The sequence below is a fragment of the Salvelinus namaycush genome, chromosome 5, assembly GCF_016432855.1.
Source record: "Salvelinus namaycush isolate Seneca chromosome 5, SaNama_1.0, whole genome shotgun sequence".
Taxonomy (NCBI): Eukaryota; Metazoa; Chordata; class Actinopteri; order Salmoniformes; family Salmonidae; genus Salvelinus; species Salvelinus namaycush.
In genome coordinates this window covers 70,646,791-70,673,202 of record NC_052311.1, presented here as the reverse complement: position 1 = coordinate 70,673,202, position 26,412 = coordinate 70,646,791, and the positions used below count along the sequence as shown (strand labels likewise).

At 46.3% G+C, this 26,412-nt stretch overlaps 1 protein-coding gene across 1 annotated transcript; it reads right to left on the bottom strand.

Moving 5' to 3' along the window:
- Nucleotides 1-6,517: 6,517 nt before the first annotated feature.
- On the bottom strand, nucleotides 6,518-24,990 carry LOC120047327 (cell surface glycoprotein 1-like). The gene is made up of 6 exons (XM_038992851.1): nucleotides 24,930-24,990; nucleotides 24,693-24,758; nucleotides 24,417-24,500; nucleotides 22,717-24,278; nucleotides 21,169-22,575; nucleotides 6,518-6,571 (listed from the first exon to the last, which is right to left on the bottom strand). The coding sequence occupies exons 1-6, from the start codon at nucleotides 24,988-24,990 to the stop codon at nucleotides 6,518-6,520; spliced, it is 3,234 nt and encodes a 1,077-aa protein (XP_038848779.1).
- Between the last annotated feature and the right edge of the window lie 1,422 nt (nucleotides 24,991-26,412).

Here is a 26,412-nt window from a genome sequence, read left to right as displayed (position 1 = left end):
GAAGATAAACAGAGAGGATATAAGAATGTCAGATGATTGACCGTTGGTAGCTGGAGGAGGATAAACAGAGAGGATATAAGAATGTCAGATGATTGACCGTTGGTAGCTAGAGGAGGATAAACAGAGAGGATATAAGAATGTCAGATGATTGACCGTTGGTAGCTAGAGGAGGATAAACAGAGAGGATATAAGAATGTCAGATGATTGACCGTTGGTAGCTAGAGGAAGATAAACAGAGAGGATATAAGAATGTCAGATGATTGACCGTTGGTAGCTAGAGGAGGATAAACAGAGAGGATATAAGAATGTCAGATGATTGACCGTTGGTAGCTAGAGGAAGATAAAAAGAGAGGATATAAGAATGTGAGATGATTGACCTTCAGTAGCTAGAGGTGGAAAAACGGAGAAGATATAAGAATGTGAGATGATTGACCGTTGGTAGCTGGAGGAGGATAAACAGAGAGGATATAAGAATGTCAGATGATTGGCCGTTGGTAGCTAGAGGAGGATAAACAGAGAGGATATAAGAATGTCAGATGATTGACCGTTGGTAGCTGGAGGAGGATAAACAGAGAGGATATAAGAATGTCAGATGATTGACCATTGGTAGCTAGAGGAGCATAAACAGAGAGGATATAAGAATGTCAGATGATTGACCGTTGGTAGCTAGAGGAGGATAAACAGAGAGGATATGAGCAGATTGCTGGATGACTATAACCTTCACATGAACAGACAGATTTGTAGAACAATGGTGTTGGTAGATGACATCCTCATGATGTTAACACAGCAGATAATAAAGAATTTTGGGGCTGAGGCCATCGAAGCCTGTCACCTGCTAGCTGTGTACCTGGCTCTGGATAGAAGTCTCCCCTGTGCACTGATCTAGGATCAGCTTACCCTCCCTAGATCATCAATCATTAGTGGAAAACATGACAAAAAATGACCTTAGATCAGTGTCTAGTGGGCATGTTCACACTATACCATGTAACATCCCTAGAGTGGACATTGTCGTCCTAGCAACATTACCAAACAAATGGCCATCTTGGTCAGGAAAACTTTTTAATGACAGAAGCTCTGTGTGATATCCTATGTGTACCTGCAGCGTGGATGGGGGTCCTCTTTAGGGTGAAGTATTTAACCAGGATGGAGACTCCCTGGTTGACGAGGACGTCAACACACTCCACATGGCATTTTAAGGCAGACAGGTCCAGAGGGTGCGCCCCTGGCTGTCCCTCACGTCTAGATCCAGCAGAGACTGAACCAGGACCTCCATAGCATGGTGGTGGCCGTGGTACGCCTGAATAGAAACACAAACACAGTCTCAAGCAAAGTCCAGTGGTACGCCTGAATAGATATACACTCTTAATATAATCAATGTCCTATAGTAGACCAGTGGTACGCCCGAACAGCAATACAGTGCTAGACCTCTAAAGTAGACCAGAGTCTTTCAATCGGGAGCCCATTTTTGCTCCCGCCCAGCATCAACATCTGAGGTCCCTGCCAAGCGTGGGATTGAGAAACAAACACTCTACTTCTCCTCTGAGGTTGATTAACTCAAATGGCAAAATAAGGAAATCATCCTCATCATCACTGTGTAGAATATGCATGTATTTTACACTAATCAGGAATAGATAGGAATTTGGTGTGTGAGTCTGTCTGGACAGTCAACTTCCTGTGGAAAATCAACACCATGCCTGCATCCCAGATAGCACCCTATTCCCTATGTAGTTAACTACTTTTGATCAGGGCCTATAAGGATCTGGTCAAAAGTAGTGTACTAAAGAGGGAATAGGGTACCATTTGTCATATGGAGACCACTTCAGGAGCAGGTAGGCTTTACTCACAGCGAGGTGTAGAGGGCTGATGGGAGCTCTGACATCAAAGTCGTTTAGCATGTCTGTCCCTGAGGTTTCAATTAGTTGAGGAAAGACAAGGACGGCCAGTTCAGACTTGTAACATATTTACTTGGAAGGTTAGTCTAGTAGCATGTGAAACATGGTAAATCTCAGTGACCAGCCCCTGCAGACATACTGGGGTGTTGCATCCATACCTTAAACAAGCAAGTGTGAGAAAGTTACCAACTGGCACTTACATCTAAAGGTGTTTCACTTGCAATCTGGAAAAAGAACATCAAGAGTGACAATGCGTCCACGACAAACATGCAGCCACACCTTAAAACCTACTGTTGGGTTCTGAGAATATGAAATATACTAATTCATGTCACTGAGGGAGAGAGCTTAATGTATAACGTTTACATTATGTCAGGATATGTTATTGTTAGCCATCTGGGATCCTCTGGGATTTTTTGTTTATTTCACCTTTATTTAACCAGGTAAGCTAGTTGAGAACAAGTTCTCATTTACAACTGCGACCTGGCCAAGATAAAGCAAAGCAGTGCGACACAAACAACAACACAGAGTTACACATGGAATAAACAAGCGTACAGTCAATAACACAATAGAAAAAAAGAAAGTCTATACAGGTGTGCAAATGGCGTGAGGAGGTAAGGCAATAAATAGGCCATAGTTTCAAAGTAATAAACATTTTGCAGACTAACACTGGAGTGATAGATGAGCAGATGATGAGCAAGTAGTGATACTGGTGTGCAAAAGAGCAGAAAAGTAAATAAAAACAATATGGGGATGAGGTGGGTAGATTGGGGTGGGCTATTTACAGATGAACTATGTATAGCTGCAGTGATCGGTTAGCTGCTCAGATAGCTGATATTTAAAGTTAGTGAGTGAAATGTAAGTCTCCAGCTTCAGCGATTTTTGCAATTCGTTCCAGTCACTGGCAGCAGAGAACTGGAAGGAAAGGCGGCCAAAAGAGGTGTTGGCTTTGGGGATAACCAGTGAGATATACCTGCTGGAGCGCGTGCTACGGGTGGGTGTTGTTATCGTGACCAGTGAGCTGAGATAAGGCGGAGCTTTACCTAGCATAGACTTATAGATGACCTGGAGCCAGTGGGTCTGGCGACGAATATGTAGCGAGGGCCAGCCGACAAGAGCATACAGGTCGTAGTGGTGGGTGGTATAAGGGGCTTTGGTAACAACACGGATGGCTCTGTGATAGACTGCATCCAGTTTGCTGAGTAGAGTATTGGAAGCTATTTTGTAGATGACATCGCCAAAGTCGAGGATTGGTAGGATAGTCAGTTTTACTAGGGTAAGTTTGGCGGCGTGAGTGAAGGAGGCTTTGTTGCGAAATAGAAAGCTGTTTCTAGATTTGATTTTGGATTGGAGATGTTTGATATGAGTCTGGAAGGAGAGTTTACAGTCTAGCCAAACACCTAGGTATTTGTAGTTGTCCACGTATTCTAGGTCAGAACCGTCCAGAGTAGTGATGCTGGGCGGGCGGGTGCGGGCAGCGAAATTTTGAAAAGCATGCATTTGGTTTTACTAGCGTTTAAGAGCAGTTGGAGGCCACAGGAAGGAGCGTTGTATGGCATTGAAGCTCGTTTGGAGGTTAGTTAACACAGTGTCCAAAGAAGGGCTAGATGTATACAGAATGCTGTCGTCTGCGTAGAGGTGGATCAGGGAATCACACGCAGCAAGAGTGACATCGTTGATATATACAGAGAAAAGTGTCGGCCCGAGAATTGAACCCTGTGGTACTCCCATAGAGACTGCCAGAGGTCCGGACAACAGGCCTTCCAATTTGACACACTGAACTCTGTCTGCGAAGTAGTTGGTGAACCAGGCGAGACAGTCATTTGAGAAACCAAGGCTGTTGAGTCTGCCGATAAGAATACGGTGATTGACAGAGTCGAAAGCCTTGGCCAGGTCGATGAAGACGGCTGCACAGTACTGTCTTTTATCGATGGCGGTTATGATATTGTTTAGTACCTTGAGCGTGCACCCGTGACCGGGGTGCACCCGTGACCGGCTCGGAAACCGTATTGCACAGTGGAGAAGGTATGGTGGAATTCGAGATGGTCAGTGATCTGTTTATTAACTTGGCTTTCGAAGACCTTAGATAGGCAGGGCAGGATGGATATAGGTCTGTAACAGTTTGGGTCCAGGGTGTCTCCCCCTTTGAAGAGGGGGATGACCGCGGCAGCTTTCCAATCCTTGGGGATCTCAGACGATATGAAAGAGAGGTTGAACAGGCTGGTAATAGGGGTTGCGACAATGGCGGCGGATAGTTTCAGAAATTAAGGGTCTAGATTGTCAAGCCCAGCTGATTTGTATGGGTCCAGGTTTTGCAGCTCTTTCAGAACATTTGCTATCTGGATTTGGTTGGCATAAATGAGTAAAGCGGTGCCACAGAAATGTTTGAATTACAGCAGATACCTGCCGGTAGCTCAAAAGTTGGAGCCAATTTTGTTGCTGTATTAACTGCATTTAAAGGTTGCGTGTACGTGCTTTTTGAATTCATGGCGACTAAGTACGGTTTGCTACGACGCACACCCTGAGCGTTCATCATGCGGCTAGAGAAGGCCTGTATGAACAGACTTCCTCACGCTTCTCATAGAAATTTACCGGTTTCTTCCAATGGTTTATCCCATGTAAATCGGAGTGGGTGGGAAATCCTGGTCAAACTGTTCCTGCCCTCAAACCCTAGGTTAGCGGCGCTACAAGCAACTCTGGGAGAGCCTGGACCTGATAGCAGCCTGCCAGCTAAGACAGGTTAGCATTGACTTATTTAAACCTGAAAGTTTGGATTGGCACTGGGATATGAAGACATACCGCCAAAACGATGGGCTAATGATACGAGAGCTGGTTTTACATGTAAGCATTCACTAATAGGAAACCAAGTCAGTTACGAGAGAAGACACCCAGCAGAGTAATTTAAATGCAAGTTGACAACCGTGATATTAGTTAGCACTGACACCATTAACCCCAATTCCAGCAGCCTCATACAGTGGGGCAAAAAAGTATTTAGTCAGCCACCAATTGTGCAAGTTCTTCCACTTAAAGATGAGGCCTGTAATTTATCATAGGTATACTTCAACTATGACAGACAAGAGAAAAAAAAATACAGAAAATCACATTGTAGGATTTTGTATTAATTTATTTGCAAATTATGGTGGAAAATAAGTATTTGGTCACCTACAAACAAGCAAGATTTCTGGCTCTCACAGACCTGTAACTTCTTCTTTAAGAGGCTCCTCTGTCCTCCACTCGTTACCTGTATTAATGGCACCTGATTGAACTTGTTCAGTATAAAAGACACCTGTCCACAACCTCAAACAGTCACACTCCAAACTCCACTATGGCCAAGACCAAAGAAGTTGGGGAGTTGGGGTAGCCAGGAAGAAAACATGGCCAGCCGTAGAGAATCGCTTATTGAAATTTTCGATTATCATGGATTTATCGATGGTGACCGTGTTACCTAGCCTCAATGCAGTGGGCAGCTGGGAGGAGGTGCTCTTGTTCTCCATGGACTTTACAGTGTCCCAAAACTTTTTGGAGTTAGTGCTACACTGTGCAAATTTCTGGTTGAAAAATCTACCAGACACCGTCTGGTACCAATCAACATGACAGCCTTGAGTTGGGGAGGAGTGAGCACTTTGGGGTAGCGGTCAGGTCAGATGAAGTGAGGAAGAACAGATATCACAAAGGTTCTGTCTAGCAACAGAGATGCATTGGCTGTTCAGAGGTGTAGGAGGAGACTCAGCATAGGAGAAAGGATTAAATATCAGTGCTTGTGTGAATATGTTTTTTGTCTAATGCAGCTGTCTTGACCCTCTGGGAAGAATAAACTTGGTTTAAGCTTTCATAGTGTCCATCGAGTTTTTACTCTGAGAATTAGAACCTAACAGTTGGCACTGCGAGCAGGGTTCACCACGATTTGCAGTCGAACTAGAGATTCTGAATCAGTGAAACAGAAACAAGGTAGGCACAGTTCCTACACCTGTTATCACTAATTCTGACATCTTGGGGAGATGAGAGTCGTAGGCTGAACCAATTATAGGGTACGGACCTAGAAAGCCTGAGCTTATTCAGTAATCCAATTGTATTACGACCGGTCGTAGCTTTGTGGTATATGGTAAGTCCCGGAAGGTAAACCCGAACAGGTTGATACCTGTAGAGGGTAACTCCTAGGGTGGGGTTGGTTACCTGCTATACCTGCAACGAGAGGGTGAAAGTCTCAGCCGCAGTGGACATGCGGCAGTAGAGTGGGTGTGGATGGATAAAGTGACATGCTTGTGTACTAGGATAAAAAGTTGCCATTCAGGGTTAGAAGAAAAGCAATAAGATACTCGAATGCTGTTGGATTTGGCATTAGCAATAAAGAGAGGTTGGTTTTATGCCCTGTTGGGGTGGGGAACCATGACAGATTATGTGGAAATAGGAAGACAAGTGTGAATAATTTTAGTAATGTGTGTTATCAACAACAGTGATATTTGAACAGATTGGAGATGACTATCCATAACAATGAAATCCTTCATACAGTGAGGTTAGGGTAGGTTACCATGCTTGTCCTGAACCACAGCTGTAGACACAGCCTCCTCCAGGTCCTCAGACACTAGCTTGGAGATCCGTTACAGGATGTCTGTCACCCCACTGAGCCCCTATTGCAGGTTAGGGGTCACATCCACTTGAATGTCCTTCATATGACGAACCTCCTACAGAGCAAATGAGGAAAATATCATATATTATGATTTATGTTAGTAACAATACAATATGGGAATTTTATCCCAAAGCTACCTACAGCTAACATATATATTTATGTATGTGATCTATGTAAATAAAGGAATATAACACAGCTGTAAAACTGTGAGGACTATATGGTGGAGGCCTACCCATTTCCCAGGAGCATTGTAAAAAGTGGATTTGGGTACAGTGTTTATTTCCCCCTAATATCTTTGAATATTACACCTAAAACAATTAGGCCTACTTCTTTCTACTGCTGATCTGAGACCATTAGGGTTAAACATTACAGATATAAATGCAATATATGGAGTAGAAAAGATTGCCTGCCCACCAGAATCAACATATGTTCTACATGGTCTATTTCTATCTGAATGTAACACCTCAATCAAGCATGTTAATTGATCGTTAAGTCATGTTTGTCAGGTAAACTGTCATTAGTGGCCTATATAAGCCTCATACAGGCCATGTGAAGACATTACCTGTTGATAACACAGACTATTTTCATGATCGTGGGAGGTGTGAGAGAATTGCTGCTCTTTGTGGTGACTGTGGGGGTTGTGAAAGGTTGGTTCACTAATGTTTTATTTGGATTGAAGGGATTTGTTTGGGAAATATGCTCAACTTTATCAGTTGGAGATTAAAATTTGACTGTTTGTTTGTTCCGCATTGGTCATCTGCTATTATTAATATATGTAGCTATTTTGTGTCAACTCAACTTCTGTCAACACATTCTCCTCAGTTTCTTGTTACCCTGTTGGAAAGTCCCAGAAGCAAGTGCAAGTCTCTCTGCAGAGGAGACTTGGAGGTAAGTGTTTCTTTCCACAACCCTTCTAGCTTTGTACTGTGTTTATGGTGCTGCTGTGCCTGACACTCATTCAACACCATAGAGTAACTCAGTTGTCAAACCCTTTGATTTGGTCATTTTGCTTGTGTACCTTAACCTACGTTTTTCAGAGCTGTCATCGAATGACGTCTCCATTGTGCATGCCCTGGCCTTGCTCCGATCCATAGGGTCTGACGCTAAACAAGACAGAAGGTACGGCCTGAAACATATACTTTTAAATCTGTGTTGGGTTCATGTTGCTCAACATTCTAATGGCAATTTGGCCTAGACCGTGTAGAACAGCTGTGTTGCTGTAGAATACCCTACTGTTCCTTTATGTTTTCTCTCTAGAGTATTTCGAGACTAATGAAGTAGAATCCCAAGCTGCTCCAAACCATGGTAGCTCTCCGGCAAATGATGCCCTGTCCTCTGACGACGCTACCTCTGAAGCTGCCACTGGCCCGTCTGACGAAGCTGCCACTGTCCCGTCTGACGACGCTACCTCTGAAGCTGCCACTGGCCCGTCTGACAACGCTACCTCTGAAGCTGCCACTGGCCAGTCTGACGACGCTACCTCGTGTTAGGATTTATGTTAATGCACTATAGCCTGTTAGCATATTGTTTGAAGATGAATATTGTTTTGTTACACACACACACACAATACAGAGGGGGGTGTGTGTGTAGGTGTAAGGACTGACCAACATAGGCCATAAAATCTGTGGACAGTCTGGAGAGGGGAGGGGTGCATCTCTCTAGGCCAACCAGGAGGTTAGAATACTGGACAATACCATATTAGGAACTGTTTCAGTGTAGAATCGACAGACACAAGACGGATCTAATCTACCCAGCAACCAGATGTGGACAAAAGGAACGCGCCAAGGGGCTTGGACAAATCCGAGGGCCAGCAAAGGCGGGGCAAAGTCTAAACCGCGCCCAGCCTCTACTGTGATAGGCCAACAGACGCGTTGGAACTACGTCATCACGGTATAAGAACAGCTGTTTACGTACTTCCTGCCAGTTCCCTGTGTACCCTGCGTGGTGATACAGCGAACCCGTATATACGAAAATTGCATTTGCCATTCATTGTTTGCGGTAATTAAAGAAAGTTAGCAGACCTTGCTTTTTATTTATCCTGATACCGGATGTGATACACGCAGCGTTCACATGGTGACCCCGACGTCATCCGGGTTAAGGAACTCGCTGGACATAGAACGAGCCAGCTAAGATACCTTTACTGTCGTCGGACGGCGTTACTCACAAAGACCGGTCTTTAAAAAAAAAAAAAATTCTGCACATTGGCATTATCCAAATTTATTTTGTGCGACGCTTGTTCGATGTAAGTTACCAAATTCCTTATATTCAATATACGAATAGTCTAAAATGCCGTGGACCAGGTAATGGCAAATGCAATTTTATTTGATCAAAATCGTTCAAAGATGCAATGTGTAAATGAAATGTACTGAATGTATGACGTAAGTTGGGGCTTACAAGTATAATTGAGGGTAATATCATACAATAACGAAAGTAATGTACTAGGCTGAGCCAAGTTTGTATGACGTAGGTTGGGGCCTACATATGAGGTGAGAACGCAAATAAACGGCAATATAACAATAATAATAGTGGCCAGGGGCCAGTTATATTTGAAATAAGATAAGTTTATAGAATAAATGTAGTACATTGAGTTAAGTCGGTGTACTTATACCAAGTTTGAATGACCTGCGGGTTTTAAAGTGTTTGGGGACACAAAGTTTGTATGGAATAATTTTACCGCGTGAATGAAAGTATATTAGATATTGCAGTCGGGGCTGGTATCTTAGGGGACCCACAGTGCATAGTTGAATGTGTTGAGATTCATTTTGTTTATGTAAAAAAAAAAGAAAAGTGTTATACGAGAAATAAGGTAGATTTTATTTCTTTTAATTAATTTACACACATACGTGAGTATACGCACAGACTATATAATGTCTCCAGAAACAGAAAAGGTTTTGAGGAAGTTGAAATCTGTTCTAGAGATGGATAATGGTAAGGAGAGGAGTGAAAGAGATAGAGAGTGGAAGGAGGGGCTCCCAGTCGACGGGGAACCCGGTGGAATGTTTGGGTGAATCTAATGCCCGGGGTGGAGAGGAATGTACGAGTTTGAGAGTATGGATGTAGAAAGATTACAATTAATGATAAAGTTGATATAGCAGACGGTAGAGATGCTAGAGTGTGGTTGTCTGAAGCCAGAAAAAGAGAGGGAGCGTTACAAAGGGGTTAACTTGCAGATGCTATGGAGAAGGCAAGATAGGGAGGCGCAGATAGGGTTGGCTATGACGGAGAAGATTTTTTAACTGCGGCGCGGGAGACTCGGGTTAGTGTCTCAGCCTTGGTACCGAGAGACTAAAATACATTCTTGCGATATAAATTTAGCGAGGTACATGGGGTTTTAAAAAAGTTGGGAGTGGAGAAAGTTGATTTTACTTTTACGATAGTTAACGTAAAACTGCGACAGTATTTGGGATACACAATAATGTTATGCAAATTGTTTTGACCGTTCAGGTACACTATTTACTGTACTTCGGGCAGTATAATTTTGATTAAGAGATGTTGATTGATGTTGTAAATTCTATTCAAGATCCAACATTAGTGATACAATGGTGATAAATTGGTTTTGGTTTATCGAAGCAATGATGTTGTGACTGAGAAGGGACAGAGAAAATGGTTTGTGTCATTTAGAGGGAAAATGCGTGCATTATAGCTTTGAGCCACTTTTCAGAAGTTGTTAAAAGTTTCAAATAGAAAATAGGAAGGTCAGAATAGTTTAATCGTAAAAGTTTATGATAGCTAATGTTAAAGGGACAGTTATAACTACTAGATTTTGTTTGTAGTAAACGTTTGGGTTAGAGGGGGATTTCTAAATTTCCCAGCGAAAAAATATCTTAAAGGGATACACACACATAAAAGTGGGGGTATGATTTCCAAAGTTACTTTTCAGGGTTGTCTGATCAACCTCCTTGAAGAGCCACTTAAAATGGAGAATATAAGGGCCTTGGCGTCTGAGTTTAAGGTAATGTGATAGATAGTAGTGATGGTGAAAAGTCACTAGAGGGCGCCATTGGACATTTTAAGCTGATTTTAAGCATATGGGCTTAAAAACACAATGAAGACTTGGTTGGTTTCAGGAACTAAGGGACAGCACTGATAACTTTTAAAGTAGATAAGACACTTGACAGAGAATTGTTAGATTTGTGCCAGTATTGATACAAGGGCGGAGCCATGTATCAAAAGGGGGATGGAATAGGACACGTTGTGGTGTGGCCTATTAGTTAAACATTTCTAGAGATGGTGGACTAGGATAATAATGGATGACATTCTAGCTAATCAGATAGAACAGATAGAATGACAGAGGTTCTAGCAGAACACATTAAAATACTGTTAATTAACCAAACCCGTATGTCCATGATTTTATGCTCTACAGGAGAACTACAGGAGGAGATTACCCACATGAATGGGCCAGGGGACTGGGTCTGGGTCCAATCACTAAAGAAAAAGGACTGGAAGCAGCCACGGTGGGAGGAGTCATACCAAGCACTCCTGGTGACTGCATTCGCAGTGAGGATAACTGAAAGAGCTACCTGGGGGGCATATCACACATTGTATTAGGGTAAGACACACTGACTCTGTCGAACAATCACAGGGGTAGGAGCAGAACCAGAACCAACAGGGTACTGGGGGCCAACTCTCTACTGAAGATTTCCTTATACCCGATCTTTCCCCGCTGTGAGCGTTCATAGAAGTGAAAGTGTGGCTTGGCCTCTGGCTGATGATGTGTTCTCTGGGAGAGGGTGGGGCTTTAGAGGAGTATTGGTTGTTCTGAGCTGTCTGATTTGTGGGAGCCATATTCCTGATACACCATGAGCCCCCGAGAAGGCTAAAGAGGGTAACCTGACCCATAGTTTAGACGATGAGGATTTTGTATTAACCAAGCATGAAGGATCACTTAATCTGGATAAGCAGGGAAGAAATTGAGATATTTGTGGAACCAGGAGAATTGAGCCAAAATGTTTGGTTTTAACACCTGTGTATAGGAGTGTGCCAGTGTAGCTGTGTAATGGGCATGGGTGTGCTTATTGGGAATGGAGGAGGGGTTACCCGTACAGCATAGGGAACCCGACAAAAGTAGACAGGTTTCCCATTATCTGGGGAAGGACTGAGGGGCAGACTGATGTTTGTAAAGGTGATGAAATCCTACTAACCATCAAGTCTATTAAGCTCTCCGATGCAGGTACCTATACCCTGGGATTGGAAAGAATCGGGGCGGATACGATGGGGATGGTTACCGTCACAGTACTGCCAAAACCACCACCAGTTCCAACAGGCCAAGGCCAGGTTCAGCCGAACTCCTCCACCACTTCAAGACCGTGTGCCACATCACCTAAGCTCTCCAATCCGGTACAGGTAATAAATGTAAGGGATATCGCAGACAGTGACCAATTGGGGACTGAAACTGGATATGAGGGTAGGGAGAACATGTGGTTAGCCTATATGAGATACACCGCCAGAACACTTAATAGAAAAGACTGATCTGTGGACATGCTAGACCTGTTCTGGCTACTCACCCATTTGCCCTAAGCAGTGGGGAGGTTGGATGTGCATATTGGAGGGTTTTTACCATAAGCTAAATTCGACCCTGTGTAAAGCTCTGAGTCTTGTGTTCCCAGAAGTCCCCCCCAGAAGGCACCGTGGGGAGTTGAGGCATATGGGGGATATTACAGCTGTATCACTGGTACAGGTAGGGGTATAGACTATGGGAGGCTCCCTACTGCATCACTAATGTCACTATTAATGCCACCTGGCCCGTTGAAGGGCTGAACCAAACTAGAGGTGTTGCTGATGTATGGTGGATGCGTGGACCTGTCAGGCGGTTGACCTCCATTTTGAAAGGAGACTGGCAGGGCACATGTGCTTTGGCCAGTCTGATAACACCATTGACTATTATTAAGGTTACAGCTAACCAACTCCTGGGAGCTACACATGACACAGAGGCGCGGGACCAACCCAGGAGACGGCAGAAACGTGACGCTCCTTGGTCCGAGGGTACAGATAACATCCACACCAACCTGTTGGGGTTCCCTGTAGGGGTCCCCCACGAATTCTGGGCGTTAAACAGAAATGATGGTCTGTGGCATTTGTTGCCCATTATTGGCCCAGCTATTGTTGATGATAAGCAAACTGCCTGGATCAATTATATTTACTATAATCAACAATGAGTTAACCACACCGCACTTATAGGGATGGCTGAACAATTGGATGCCACCTCTCGAACCGCTAGACAAAATAGGCTAGCACTAGACATGATTCTGGCCAACCAGAGAGGTGTTTTGTAAGATGTTTGGAGAACAGTGTTGTACGTTTGTTCCTAATAATACCAGTCCGGATGGGAGCATTTCAAAAGCTCTGAGCGGGTTGGAAAAGTTATCTGTGGAGATAAAGGGTTTTGCAGGTGTGGAGGAGGATGGACTGTTCCCCTGGCTGGGTGGTTGGTTTGGTAAGTACACTACATTGATGGTTACTGGATTTCTGACCCTAGTAGTTGTATTTCTTATGTTAATGTGTTGTGCTGCTTGCATCATACCTTGTCTAAAGAAATCTGTTACAGATGTAGCGAAGGCTGCTGGTATGATGCCTTTGTTTGATGCTCCGGATGGAGATGCTGATACTGAGTCAAACTACAGGAGAAAGATGGGTCTGACTGAGGATGACCTTGGTTTGCTGTGGGTGAAGTGGTCGTATAATAAAAATAAAAATTAATAATAATAAAAAGAAACAATATACTTTTTATCCAGGTCATTACATTAGTCCTCCCTGTTGTGAAGGTTTGAAGTTCCCGGGTGGCAAGGAGCCCACCTGGTACAAGATGTATAGAGGGAGAGACCAGAGGGTTACATTTTTAAAATATATATTCTGTATGTAATCATGTTGTTGTGATGACACCCTGGGGGGTGTCAAAAGGGGGAATCTAAAAACCCCACTGATGTTTTTTTTTTTAATATTCTGTATGTAATCATGTTGTTGTGATGACACCCTTGGGGGTGTCAAAAGGGGGCATCTAAAACCCCACTGATGTTTTTATATTGTTTTGCAAAAAAAATATAAAAAAATAAAAAATAAAATAAACTATCCTCCTGGTTGAAGGTTTCATGTTCCTGGGTTCAACGGCAACCCAGTATATGGATATATAAGTTGGTTACACCCCATGGGGGTGTAAAAAGGGGGAAATTGTTAGGATTTATGTTTATGCACTATAGCCTGTTAGCATATTGTTTGAAGATGAATATTGTTTTGTTACACACACACACAATACAGAGGGGGGTGTGTGTGTAGGTGTAAGGAATGACCAACACAGGCCATAAAAGCTGTGGACAGTCTGGAGAGGGGAGGGGTGCATCTCTCTAGGCCAACCAGGAGATTAGAATACTGGACAATACCATATTAGGAACTGTTTCAGTGTAGAATCGACAGACACAAGACGGATCTAATCTACCCAGCAACCAGATGTGGACAAAAGGAACGCGCCAAGGGGCTTGGACAAATCCGAGGGCCAGCAAAGGCGGGGCAAAGTCTAAACCGCGCCCAGCCTCTACTGTGATAGGCCAACAGACGCGTTGGAACTACGTCATCACGGTATAAGAACAGCTGTTTACGTACTTCCTGCCAGTTCCCTGTGTACCCTGCGTGGTGATACAGCGAACCCGTATATACGAAAATTGCATTTGCCATTCATTGTTTGCGGTAATTAAACATAATTAAAGAAAGTTAGCAGACCTTGCTTTTTATTTATCCTGATACCGGATGTGATACACGCAGCGTTCACACTCGGCAGCTGCGACCGGCCAGTCTGACCATGCCATTGAGGAACTGTTCACTTCTGCATCTGAGCCCCCGTTGACCACAAACATGGATATCTGATGTGGGACATGGTGCTTGGGGTCCATGCAAGAGTTCATGGGTACTCTAGTCCAGGTTATGTGTGTGTAACTGCATTTTCTTGTTTTGGCTCAATTAAACGTTAACTGTAATACTTGTGTCCTCAGTATTGTTTTGACGGTTCCTACTTGGAGTTGAGGTCTATGACCTGACATGAGTAACTGTGGTGATGGCAACATTTATTTTGCATTATAACCATGCTTTGGCATCAGCAATATGTTTACTTTGACCCCTGTGCTTAAATCACCATTTGCCTTAAGCTACATTTGGTCAAATTATGCTAGTAGCATCACATGATGTGGAATGGGTTCTAGTTCATTTAAACTTGATGGTTGTGGAACTGAGTGTTTGGGGTTGGTACATACAGTGGGGCAAAAATGTATTTAGTCAGCCACCAATTGTGCAAGTTCTCCCACTTAAAGATGAGAGGCCTGTAATTTTCATCATAGGTACACTTCAACTATGACAGACAAAATGAGAAAAAAAATTCCTGAAAATCACATTGTAGGATTTTTAATGAATTTATTTGCAAACTATGGTGGAATATAAGTATTTGGTCAATAACAAAAGTTTATCTCAATACTTTGTCATTGCCAACAAAGGGTATATAACAGAGGTCAAACGTTTTCTGTAAGTCTTCACAAGGTTTTCACACACTGTTGCTGGTATTTTGGCCCATTCCTCCATGCAGATCTCCTCTAGAGCAGTGATGTTTTGGGGCTGTTGCTGGGCAACACGGACTTTCAACTCCCTCCGAAGATGTTCTATGGGGTTGAGATCTGGAGACTGGCTAGGCCACTCCAGGACCTTGAAATGCTTCTTACGAAGCCACTCCTTCGTTGCCCGGGCAGTGTGTTTGGGATCTTTGTCATGCTGAAAGACCCAGCCACGTTTCATCTTCAATGCCCTTGCTGATGGAAGGAGGTTTTCACTCAAAATCTCACGATACATGGCCCCATTCTTTCCTTTACACGGATCAGTCGTCCTGGTCCCTTTGCAGAAAAACAGCTCCAAAGCATGATGTTTCCACCCCCATGCTTCACAGTAGGTATGGTGTTCTTTGGATGCAACTCAGCATTCTTTGACCTCCAAACACGACGAGTTGAGTTTTTACCAAAAAGTTATATTTTGGTTTCATCTGACCATATGACATTCTCCCAATCTTCTTCTGGATCATCCAAATGCTCTCTAGCAAACTTCAGACGGGCCTGGACATGTACTGGCTTAAGCAGGGGGACACGTCTGGCACTGCAGGATTTGAGTCCCTGGCGGCGTAGTGTGTTACTGATGGTAGGCTTTGTTACTTTGGTCCCAGCTCTCTGCAGGTCATTCACTAGGTCCCTCCGTGTGGTTCTAGGATTTTTGCTCACCGTTCTTGTGATCATTTTGACCCCACGGGGTGAGATCTTGCGTGGAGCCCCAGATCGAGGGAGATTATCAGTGGTCTTGTATGTCTTCCATTTCCTAATAATTGCTCCCACAGTTGATTTCTTCAAACCAAGCTGCTTACCTATTGCAGATTCACTCTTCCCAGCCTGGTGCAGGTCTACAATTTTGTTTCTGGTGTCCTTTGACAGCTCTTTGGTCTTGGCCATAGTGGAGTTTGGAGTGTGACTGTTTGAGGTTGTGGACAGGTGTCTTTTATACTGATAACAAGTTCAAACAGGTGCCATTAATACAAGTAACGAGTGGAGGACAGAGGAGCCTCTTAAAGAAGAAGTTACAGGTCTGTGAGAGCCAGAAATCTTGCTTGTTTGTAGGTGACCAAATACTTATTTTCCACCATAATTTGCAAATAAATTCATAAAAAATCCTACAATGTGATTTTCTGGAAAAAAAATTCTCATCTTGTCTGTCATAGTTGAAGTGTATCTATGATGAAAATTACAGGCCTCTCTCATCTTTTTAAGTGGGAGAACTTGCACAATTGGTGGCTGACTAAATACTTTTTTGCCCCACTGTATGAGGCTGCTAGAATCGGGGTTAATGGTGTCAGTGCTAACTAATATCACGGTTGTCAACTTGCATTTAAATGACTCTGCTGGGTGTCTTCTCTTGTAACTGACTTGGTTTCCTATTAGTGAATGCTTACATGTAAAACCAGCTCTCGTATCATTAGCCCATCGTTTTGGCGGTTGGTCTTCATATCCCAGTGCCAATCCAAACTTTCAGGTTTAAATAAGTCAATGCTAACCTGTCTTAGCTGGCAGGCTGCTATCAGGTCCAGGCTCTCCCAGAGTTGCTTGTAGCGCCGCTAACCTAGGGTTTGAGGGCAGGAACAGTTTGACCAGGATTTCCCACCCACTCCGATTTACATGGGATAAACCATTGGAAGAAACCGGTAAATTTCTATGAGAAGCGTGAGGAAGTCTGTTCATACAGGCCTTCTCTAGCCGCATGATGAACGCTCAGGGTGTGCGTCGTAGCAAACCGCACTTAGTCGCCATGAATTCAAAAAGCACGTACACGCAACCTTTAAATGCAGTTAATACAGCAACAAAATTGGCTCCAACTTTTGAGCTACCGGTAGGTATCTGCTGTAATTCAAACATTTCTGTGGCACCGCTTTACTCATTTATGCCAACCAAATCCAGATAGCAAATGTTCTGAAAGAGCTGCAAAACCTGGACCCATACAAATCAGCTGGGCTTGACAATCTAGACCCTCTATTTCTGAAACTATCCGCCGCCATTGTCGCAACCCCTATTACCAGCCTGTTCAACCTCTCTTTCATATCGTCTGAGATCCCCAAGGATTGGAAAGCTGCCGCGGTCATCCCCCTCTTCAAAGGGGGAGACACCCTGGACCCAAACTGTTACAGACCTATATCCATCCTGCCCTGCCTATCTAAGGTCTTCCAAAGCCAAGTCAATTAACAGATCACTGACCATCTCGAATTCCACCGTACCTTCTCCACTGTGCAATCCGGTTTCCGAGCCGGTCACGGGTGCACCTCAGCCACGCTCAAGGTACTAAACGATATCATAACCGCCATCGATAAAAGATAGTACTGTGCAGCCGTCTTCATCGACCTGGCCAAGGCTTTCGACTCTGTCAATCACCATATTCTTATCGGCAGACTCGGTAGCCTCGGTTTTTCTGATAACTGCCTTGCCTGGTTCACCAACTACTTTGCAGACAGAGCTCAGTGTGTCAAATCGGAGGGCATGTTGTCTGGTCCTCTGGCAGTCTCTATGGGGGTACCACAGGGTTCAATTCTCGGGCCGACTCTTTTCTCTGTATATATCAATGATGTTGCTCTTGCTGCGGGCGATTCCCTGATCCACCTCTACGCAGACGACACGATTCTGTATACTTCTGGCCCTTCCTTGGACACTGTGCTATCTAACCTCCAAACGAGCTTCAATGCCATACAACACTCCTTCCGTGGCCTCCAACTTCTCTTAAACGCTAGTAAAACCAAATGCATGCTTTTCAACCGTTCGCTGCCTGCACCCGCCCGCCCGACTAGCATCACCACCCTGGACGGTTCCGACCTAGAATATGTGGACATCTATAAATACCTAGGTGTCTGGCTAGACTGTAAACTCTCCTTCCAGACTCATATTAAACATCTCCAATCCAAAATCAAATCAAGAATCGGCTTTCTATTTCGCAACAAAGCCTCCTTCACTCACGCCGCCAAACTTACCCTAGTAAAACTGACTATCCTACCGATCCTCGACTTCGGCGATGTCATCTACAAAATAGCTTCCAATACTCTACTCAGCAAACTAGATGCAGTTTATTATAGTGCCATCCGTTTTGTAACTAAAACACCTTATACCACCCACCACTGCGACCTGTATGCTCTAGTCGGCTGGCCCTCGCTACATATTCGTCGCCAGACCCGCTAGCTCCAGGTCATCTATAAGTTCATGCTAGGTAAAGCTCCGCCTTATCTCAGTTCACTTGTCACGATAACAACACCCACCCGTAGCACACGCTCCAGCAGGTATATCTCACTGATCATCCCAAAAGCCAATACCTCATTTGGCCGCCTTTCCTTCCAGTTCTCTGCTGCCTGTGACTGGAACGAATTGCAAAAATCCCTGAAACTGGAGACTTTTATTTCCCTCACCAACTTTAAACATCTGCTATCTGAGCAGCTAACCGATCGCTGCAGCTGTACATAGTCCATCTGTAAACAGCCCACCCAATTTACCTACCTCATCCCCTTACTGTTTTTATTTATTTACTTTTCTGCTCTTTTGCACACCAGTATCTCTACTTGCACATGATCATCTGATGATTTATCACTCCAGTGTTAATCTGCTAAATTGTAATTATTCGCTCCTATGGCCTATTTATTGCCTACCTCATGCCTTTTGCACACAATGTATATAGACTCATTTTTCCCCCTACTGTGTTATTGACTTGTTTATTGTTTACTCCATGTGTAACTCTGTGTTGTCTGTTCACACTGCTATGCTTTATCTTGGCCAGGTCGCAGTTGTAAATGACAACTTGTTCTCAACTAGCTTACCTGGTTAAATAAAGGTGAAATAAACAAAAAATCCCAGAGGATCCCAGATGGCTAACAATAACATATCCTGACATAATGTAAACGTTATACATTAAGCTCTCTCCCTCAGTGACATGAATTAGTATATTTCATATTCTCAGAACCCAACAGTAGGTTTTAAGGTGTGGCTGCATGTTTGTCATGGACGCATTGTCACTCTTGATGTTCTTTTTCCAGATTGCAAGTGAAACACCTTTAGATGTAAGTGCCAGTTGGTAACTTTCTCACACTTGCTTGTTTAAGGTATGGATGCAACACCCCAGTATGTCTGCAGGGGCTGGTCACTGAGATTTACCATGTTTCACATGCTACTAAACTAACCTTCCAAGTAAATATGTTACAAGTCTGAACTGGCCATCCTGGTCTTTCCTCAACTAATTGAAACCTCAGGGACAGACATGCTAAACGACTTTGATGTCAGAGCTCCCATCAGCCCTCTACACCTCGCTGTGAGTAAAGCCTACCTGCTCCTGTAGTGGTCTCCATATGACAAATGGCACCCTATTCCCTATTTAGTACACTACTTTTGACCAGATCCTTATAGGCCCTGATCAAAAGTAGTTAGCACCCTATTCCCTATGTAGTTATCTGGGATGCAGGCATGGTGTTGATTTTCCACAGGAAGTTGACTGTCCAGACAGACTCACACCAAATTCCTATCTATTCCTGATTAGTGTGAAATACATGCATATTCTACACAGTGATGATGAGGATGATTTCCTTATTTTGCCATTTGAGTTAATCAACCTCAGAGGAGAAGTAGAGTGTTTGTTTCTCAATCCCACGCTTGGCAGGGACCTCAGATGTTGATGCTGTGCGGGAGCAAAAACAGGCTCCCGATTGAAAGACTCTGGTCTAGAGGTCTAGCACTGTATTTCTGTTCAGGCGTACCACTGGTCTACTATAGGACATTGATTATATTAAGAGTGTATATCTAGTCAGGCGTACCACGGCCACCACCATGCTATGGAGGTCCTGGCTCAGTCTCTCCTGGATCTAGACAGCCTGAATTTAACCTGAAAGTTTGGATTAGAACTGGGATATGAAGACCAACCGCCAAAACGATGGGCTAATGATACGAGAGCTGGTTTTACATGTAAGCATTAACTAATAGGAAACCAAGTCAATTACGAGAGAAGACTAGTAGACACCCAGCAGAGTCATTTAAATGCAAGTTGACAACCGTGATATTAGTTAGCACTGACACCATTAACCCCGATTCTAGCAACAGCCTCATATGTACAAATCCCAAACACTCAGTTCCACAACCATCAAGTTTAAATGAACTAGAACCCATTCCACATCATGTGATGCTACTAGCATAATTTGACCAAATGTAGCTTAAGTCAAATGGTAGTTTAAGCACACGGGTCAAAGTAGACATATTGCTGATGCCAAAGCATGGTTATAATGCAAAATAAATGTTGCCATCACCAGTTACTCATGTCAGGTCATAGACCTCAACTCAAAGTAGGAACCGTCAAAACAATACTGAGGACACAAATATTACAGTTAGCGTTTAATTGAGCCAAAACAAGAAAATGCAGTTACACACACACAACCTGGACTAGAGTAACCATGAACTCTTGCATGGACCCCGAGCACCATGTCCCACGTCAGATATCCATGTTTGTGGTCAACGGGGGCTGAGATGCAGAAGTCAACAGTTCCTCAATTGCATGGTCAGACTGGCCGGTCGCAGCTGCTGAGGTAGCGTCGTCAGACTGGCCGGTCGCAGCTTCAGAGGTAGCGTCGTCAGACTGGCCGGTCGCAGCTTCAGAGGTAGCGTCGTCAGACTGGCCGGTCGCAGCTTCAGAGGTAGCGTCGTCAGACTGGCCGGTCGCAGCTTCAGAGGTAGCGTCGTCAGACTGGCCGGTCGCAGCTTCAGAGGTAGCGTCGTCAGACTGGCCGGTCGCAGCTTCAGAGGTAGCGTCGTCAGACTGGCCGGTCGCAGCTTCAGAGGTAGCGTCGTCAGACTGGCCGGTCGCAGCTTCAGAGGTAGCGTCGTCAGACTGGCCGGTCGCAGCTTCAGAGGTAGCGTCGTCAGACTGGCCGGTCGCAGCTTCAGAGGTAGCGTCGTCAGACTGGCCGGTCGCAGCTTCAGAGGTAGCGTCGTCAGACTGGCCGGTCGCAGCTTCAGAGGTAGCGTCGTCAGACTGGCCGGTCGCAGCTTCAGAGGTAGCGTCGTCAGACTGGCCGGTCGCAGCTTCAGAGGTAGCGTCGTCAGACTGGCCGGTCGCAGCTTCAGAGGTAGCGTCGTCAGACTGGCCGGTCGCAGCTTCAGAGGTAGCGTCGTCAGACTGGCCGGTCGCAGCTTCAGAGGTAGCGTCGTCAGACTGGCCGGTCGCAGCTTCAGAGGTAGCGTCGTCAGACTGGCCGGTCGCAGCTTCAGAGGTAGCGTCGTCAGACTGGCCGGTCGCAGCTTCAGAGGTAGCGTCGTCAGACTGGCCGGTCGCAGCTTCAGAGGTAGCGTCGTCAGACTGGCCGGTCGCAGCTTCAGAGGTAGCGTCGTCAGACTGGCCGGTCGCAGCTTCAGAGGTAGCGTCGTCAGACTGGCCGGTCGCAGCTTCAGAGGTAGCGTCGTCAGACTGGCCGGTCGCAGCTTCAGAGGTAGCGTCGTCAGACTGGCCGGTCGCAGCTTCAGAGGTAGCGTCGTCAGACTGGCCGGTCGCAGCTTCAGAGGTAGCGTCGTCAGACTGGCCGGTCGCAGCTTCAGAGGTAGCGTCGTCAGACTGGCCGGTCGCAGCTTCAGAGGTAGCGTCGTCAGACTGGCCGGTCGCAGCTTCAGAGGTAGCGTCGTCAGACTGGCCGGTCGCAGCTTCAGAGGTAGCGTCGTCAGACTGGCCGGTCGCAGCTTCAGAGGTAGCGTCGTCAGACTGGCCGGTCGCAGCTTCAGAGGTAGCGTCGTCAGACTGGCCGGTCGCAGCTTCAGAGGTAGCGTCGTCAGACGGGCCGGTCGCAGCTTCAGAGGTAGCGTCGTCAGACTGGCCGGTCGCAGCTTCAGAGGTAGCGTCGTCAGACTGGCCGGTCGCAGCTTCAGAGGTAGCGTCGTCAGACTGGCCGGTCGCAGCTTCAGAGGTAGCGTCGTCAGACTGGCCGGTCGCAGCTTCAGAGGTAGCGTCGTCAGACTGGCCGGTCGCAGCTTCAGAGGTAGCGTCGTCAGACTGGCCGGTCGCAGCTTCAGAGGTAGCGTCGTCAGACTGGCCGGTCGCAGCTTCAGAGGTAGCGTCGTCAGACTGGCCGGTCGCAGCTTCAGAGGTAGCGTCGTCAGACTGGCCGGTCGCAGCTTCAGAGGTAGCGTCGTCAGACTGGCCGGTCGCAGCTTCAGAGGTAGCGTCGTCAGACTGGCCGGTCGCAGCTTCAGAGGTAGCGTCGTCAGACTGGCCGGTCGCAGCTTCAGAGGTAGCGTCGTCAGACTGGCCGGTCGCAGCTTCAGAGGTAGCGTCGTCAGACTGGCCGGTCGCAGCTTCAGAGGTAGCGTCGTCAGACTGGCCGGTCGCAGCTTCAGAGGTAGCGTCGTCAGACTGGCCGGTCGCAGCTTCAGAGGTAGCGTCGTCAGACTGGCCGGTCGCAGCTTCAGAGGTAGCGTCGTCAGACGGGCCGGTCGCAGCTTCAGAGGTAGCGTCGTCAGACGGGCCGGTCGCAGCTTCAGAGGTAGCGTCGTCAGACGGGCCGGTCGCAGCTTCAGAGGTAGCGTCGTCAGACGGGCCGGTCGCAGCTTCAGAGGTAGCGTCGTCAGACGGGCCGGTCGCAGCTTCAGAGGTAGCGTCGTCAGACGGGCCGGTCGCAGCTTCAGAGGTAGCGTCGTCAGACGGGCCGGTCGCAGCTTCAGAGGTAGCGTCGTCAGACGGGCCGGTCGCAGCTTCAGAGGTAGCGTCGTCAGACGGGCCGGTCGCAGCTTCAGAGGTAGCGTCGTCAGACGGGCCAGGCGCAGCTTCAGAGGTAGCGTCGTCAGACGGGCCAGTGGCAGCTTCAGAGGTAGCGTCGTCAGACGGGCCAGTGGCAGCTTCAGAGGTAGCGTCGTCAGACGGGCCAGTGGCAGCTTCAGAGGTAGCGTCGTCAGACGGGCCAGTGGCAGCTTCAGAGGTAGCGTCGTCAGACGGGCCAGTGGCAGCTTCAGAGGTAGCGTCGTCAGACGGGCCAGTGGCAGCTTCAGAGGTAGCGTCGTCAGACGGGCCAGTGGCAGCTTCAGAGGTAGCGTCGTCAGACGGGCCAGTGGCAGCTTCAGAGGTAGCGTCGTCAGACGGGCCAGTGGCAGCTTCAGAGGTAGCGTCGTCAGACGGGCCAGTGGCAGCTTCAGAGGTAGCGTCGTCAGACGGGCCAGTGGCAGCTTCAGAGGTAGCGTCGTCAGACGGGCCAGTGGCAGCTTCAGAGGTAGCGTCGTCAGACGGGCCAGTGGCAGCTTCAGAGGTAGCGTCGTCAGACGGGCCAGTGGCAGCTTCAGAGGTAGCGTCGTCAGACGGGCCAGTGGCAGCTTCAGAGGTAGCGTCGTCAGACGGGCCAGTGGCAGCTTCAGAGGTAGCGTCGTCAGACGGGCCAGTGGCAGCTTCAGAGGTAGCGTCGTCAGACGGGCCAGTGGCAGCTTCAGAGGTAGCGTCGTCAGACGGGCCAGTGGCAGCTTCAGAGGTAGCGTCGTCAGACGGGCCAGTGGCAGCTTCAGAGGTAGCGTCGTCAGACGGGCCAGTGGCAGCTTCAGAGGTAGCGTCGTCAGACGGGCCAGTGGCAGCTTCAGAGGTAGCGTCGTCAGACGGGCCAGTGGCAGCTTCAGAGGTAGCGTCGTCAGACGGGCCAGTGGCAGCTTCAGAGGTAGCGTCGTCAGACGGGCCAGTGGCAGCTTCAGAGGTAGCGTCGTCAGACGGGCCAGTGGCAGCTTCAGAGGTAGCGTCGTCAGACGGGCCAGTGGCAGCTTCAGAGGTAGCGTCGTCAGACGGGCCAGTGGCAGCTTCAGAGGTAGCGTCGTCAGACGGGCCAGTGGCAGCTTCAGAGGTAGCGTCGTCAGACGGGCCAGTGGCAGCTTCAGAGGTAGCGTCGTCAGACGGGCCAGTGGCAGCTTCAGAGGTAGCGTCGTCAGACGGGCCAGTGGCAGCTTCAGAGGTAGCGTCGTCAGACGGGCCAGTGGCAGCTTCAGAGGTAGCGTCGTCAGACGGGCCAGTGGCAGCTTCAGAGGTAGCGTCGTCAGACGGGCCAGTGGCAGCTTCAGAGGTAGCGTCGTCAGACGGGCCAGTGGCAGCTTCAGAGGTAGCGTCGTCAGACGGGCCAGTGGCAGCTTCAGAGGTAGCGTCGTCAGAGGACAGGGCATCATTTGCCGGAGAGCTACCATGGTTTGGAGAAGCTTGGGATTCTACTTCATTAGTCTCGAAATACTCTAGAGAGAAAACAAAAAGGAACAGTTGGGTATTCTACAGCAACACAGCTGTTCTACACGGTCTAGGCCAAATTGCCATTCGAATGTTGAGCAACATGAACCCAACACAGATTTAAAAGTATATGTTTCAGGCCGTACCTTCTCTGTCTTGTTTAGCGTCAGACCCTATGGAGCGGAGCAAGGCCAGGGCATGCACAATGGAGACGTCATTTGATGACAGCTCTGAAAAACGTAGGTTAAGGTACACAAGCAAAATGACCAAATCAAAGGGTTTGACAACATTTAGACAACTGAGATGGTTGTTGAATGACAGCTATGGTGTTATGGTGTTGCTATGGTGTTGAATGAGTGTCAAACACAGCAGCACCATAGACACAGTACAAAGCTAGAAGGGTTGTGGAAAGAAACACTTACCTCCAAGTCTCCTCTGCAGAGAGACTTGCTCTTGCTTCTGGGACTTTCCAACAGGGTAACAAGAAACTGAGGAGAAAGTGTTGACAGAAGTTGAGTTGACACAAAATAACTACATATATTAATAATAGCAGATGACCAATGCGGAACAGACAGTCAAATTTTAATCTCCAACTGATAAAGTTGAGATTATTTCCCAACCAAATCCCTTCAATCCAAATAAAACATTAGTGAACCAACCTTTCACAACCCCCACAGTCACCACAAAGAGCAGCAATTCTCTCACACCTCCCATGATCATGAAAATAGTCTGTGTTATCAACAGGTAATGTCTTCACATGGCCTGTATGAGGCTTATATAGGCCACTAATGACCGTTTACCTGACAAACATGACTTAACGATCAATTAACATGCTTGATTGAGGTGTTACATTCAGATAGAAATAGACCATGTAGAACGTATGTTGGGCAGGCAATCTTTTCTACTCCATATATTGCATTTATATCTGTAATGTTTAACCCTAATGGTCTCAGCTCAGCAGTAGAAAGAAGTAGGCCTAATTATTTTAGGTGTAATCTTCAAAGATATTAGGGGGAAATAAACACTGTACCCAAATCCACTTTTTACAATGCTCCTGGGAAATGGGTAGGCCTCCACCATATAGTCCTTCACAGTTTTACAGCTGTGTTATATTCCTTTATTTACATAGATCACATACATAAATATATATGTTAGCTGTAGGTAGCTTTGGGATAAAATTCCCATATTGTATTGTTACTAACATAAATCATAATATATCATATTTTCCTAATTTGCTCTGTATGAGGTTCGTCATATGAAGGACATTCAAGTGGATGTGACCCCTAACCTGCAATAGGGGCTCAGTGGGGTGACAGACATCCTGTAACGGATCTCCAAGCTAGTGTCTGAGGACCTGGAGGAGGCTGTGTCTACAGCTGTGGTTCAGGACAAGCATGGTAACCTACCCTAACCTCACTGTATGAAGGATTTCATTGTTATGGATAGTCATCTCCAATCTGTTCAAATATCACTGTTGTTGATAACACACATTACCAAAATGATTCACACTTGTCTTCCTATTTCCACATAATCTGTCATGGTTCCCCACCTTAACAGGGCATAAAACCAACCTCTCTTTATTGCTCTCTTTATTGCTAATACAACCAAATCCAACAGCGTTCGAGTATCTTAATGCTTTTCTTCTAACCCTGAATGGCAACTTTTTATCCTAGTACACAAGCATGTCATTTTATCCATCCACACCCACTCTCCTGCCGCATGTCCACTGCGGCTGAGACTTTCACCCACTCGTTACAGGTATTAGCAGGTAACCAACCCCACCCGGGTCTTACCCCCTAGGACTTACCCTTTGCAGGTATCAACCTGTTGTGGTTTACCTTCCAGGACTTACCATATACCACAAAGCTACGACCGGTCATAATTACAATGGGACTACTGAATAAGCTCAGGCTTTCTAGGTCCGTACCCTATAATTGGTTCAGCGTACGACTCTCATCTCCCCAAGATGTCAGAATTAGTGATAACAGGTGTAGGAACTGTGCCTACCTTGTTTCTGTTTCACTGATTCAGAATCTCTAGTTCGACTGCAAATCGTGGTGAACCCTGCTCGCAGTGCCAACTGTTAGGTTCTAATTCTCAGAGTAAAAACTCGACGGACACTATGAAAGCTTTAACCAAGTT

Coding starts and splice junctions, on each gene's coding strand:
- LOC120047327 (XM_038992851.1), bottom strand. CDS start 24,990: ATGATCATGGGAGGTGTGAGAGAATTGCTGCTCTTTGTGGTGACTGTG. Junction 24,501..24,692: donor TCTGCAGAGGAGACTTGGAG/GTAAGTGTTTCT, acceptor TACGTTTTTCAG/AGCTGTCATCAAATGACGTC. Junction 24,279..24,416: donor CGCTAAACAAGACAGAGAAG/GTACGGCCTGAA, acceptor TTTTCTCTCTAG/AGTATTTCGAGACTAATGAA.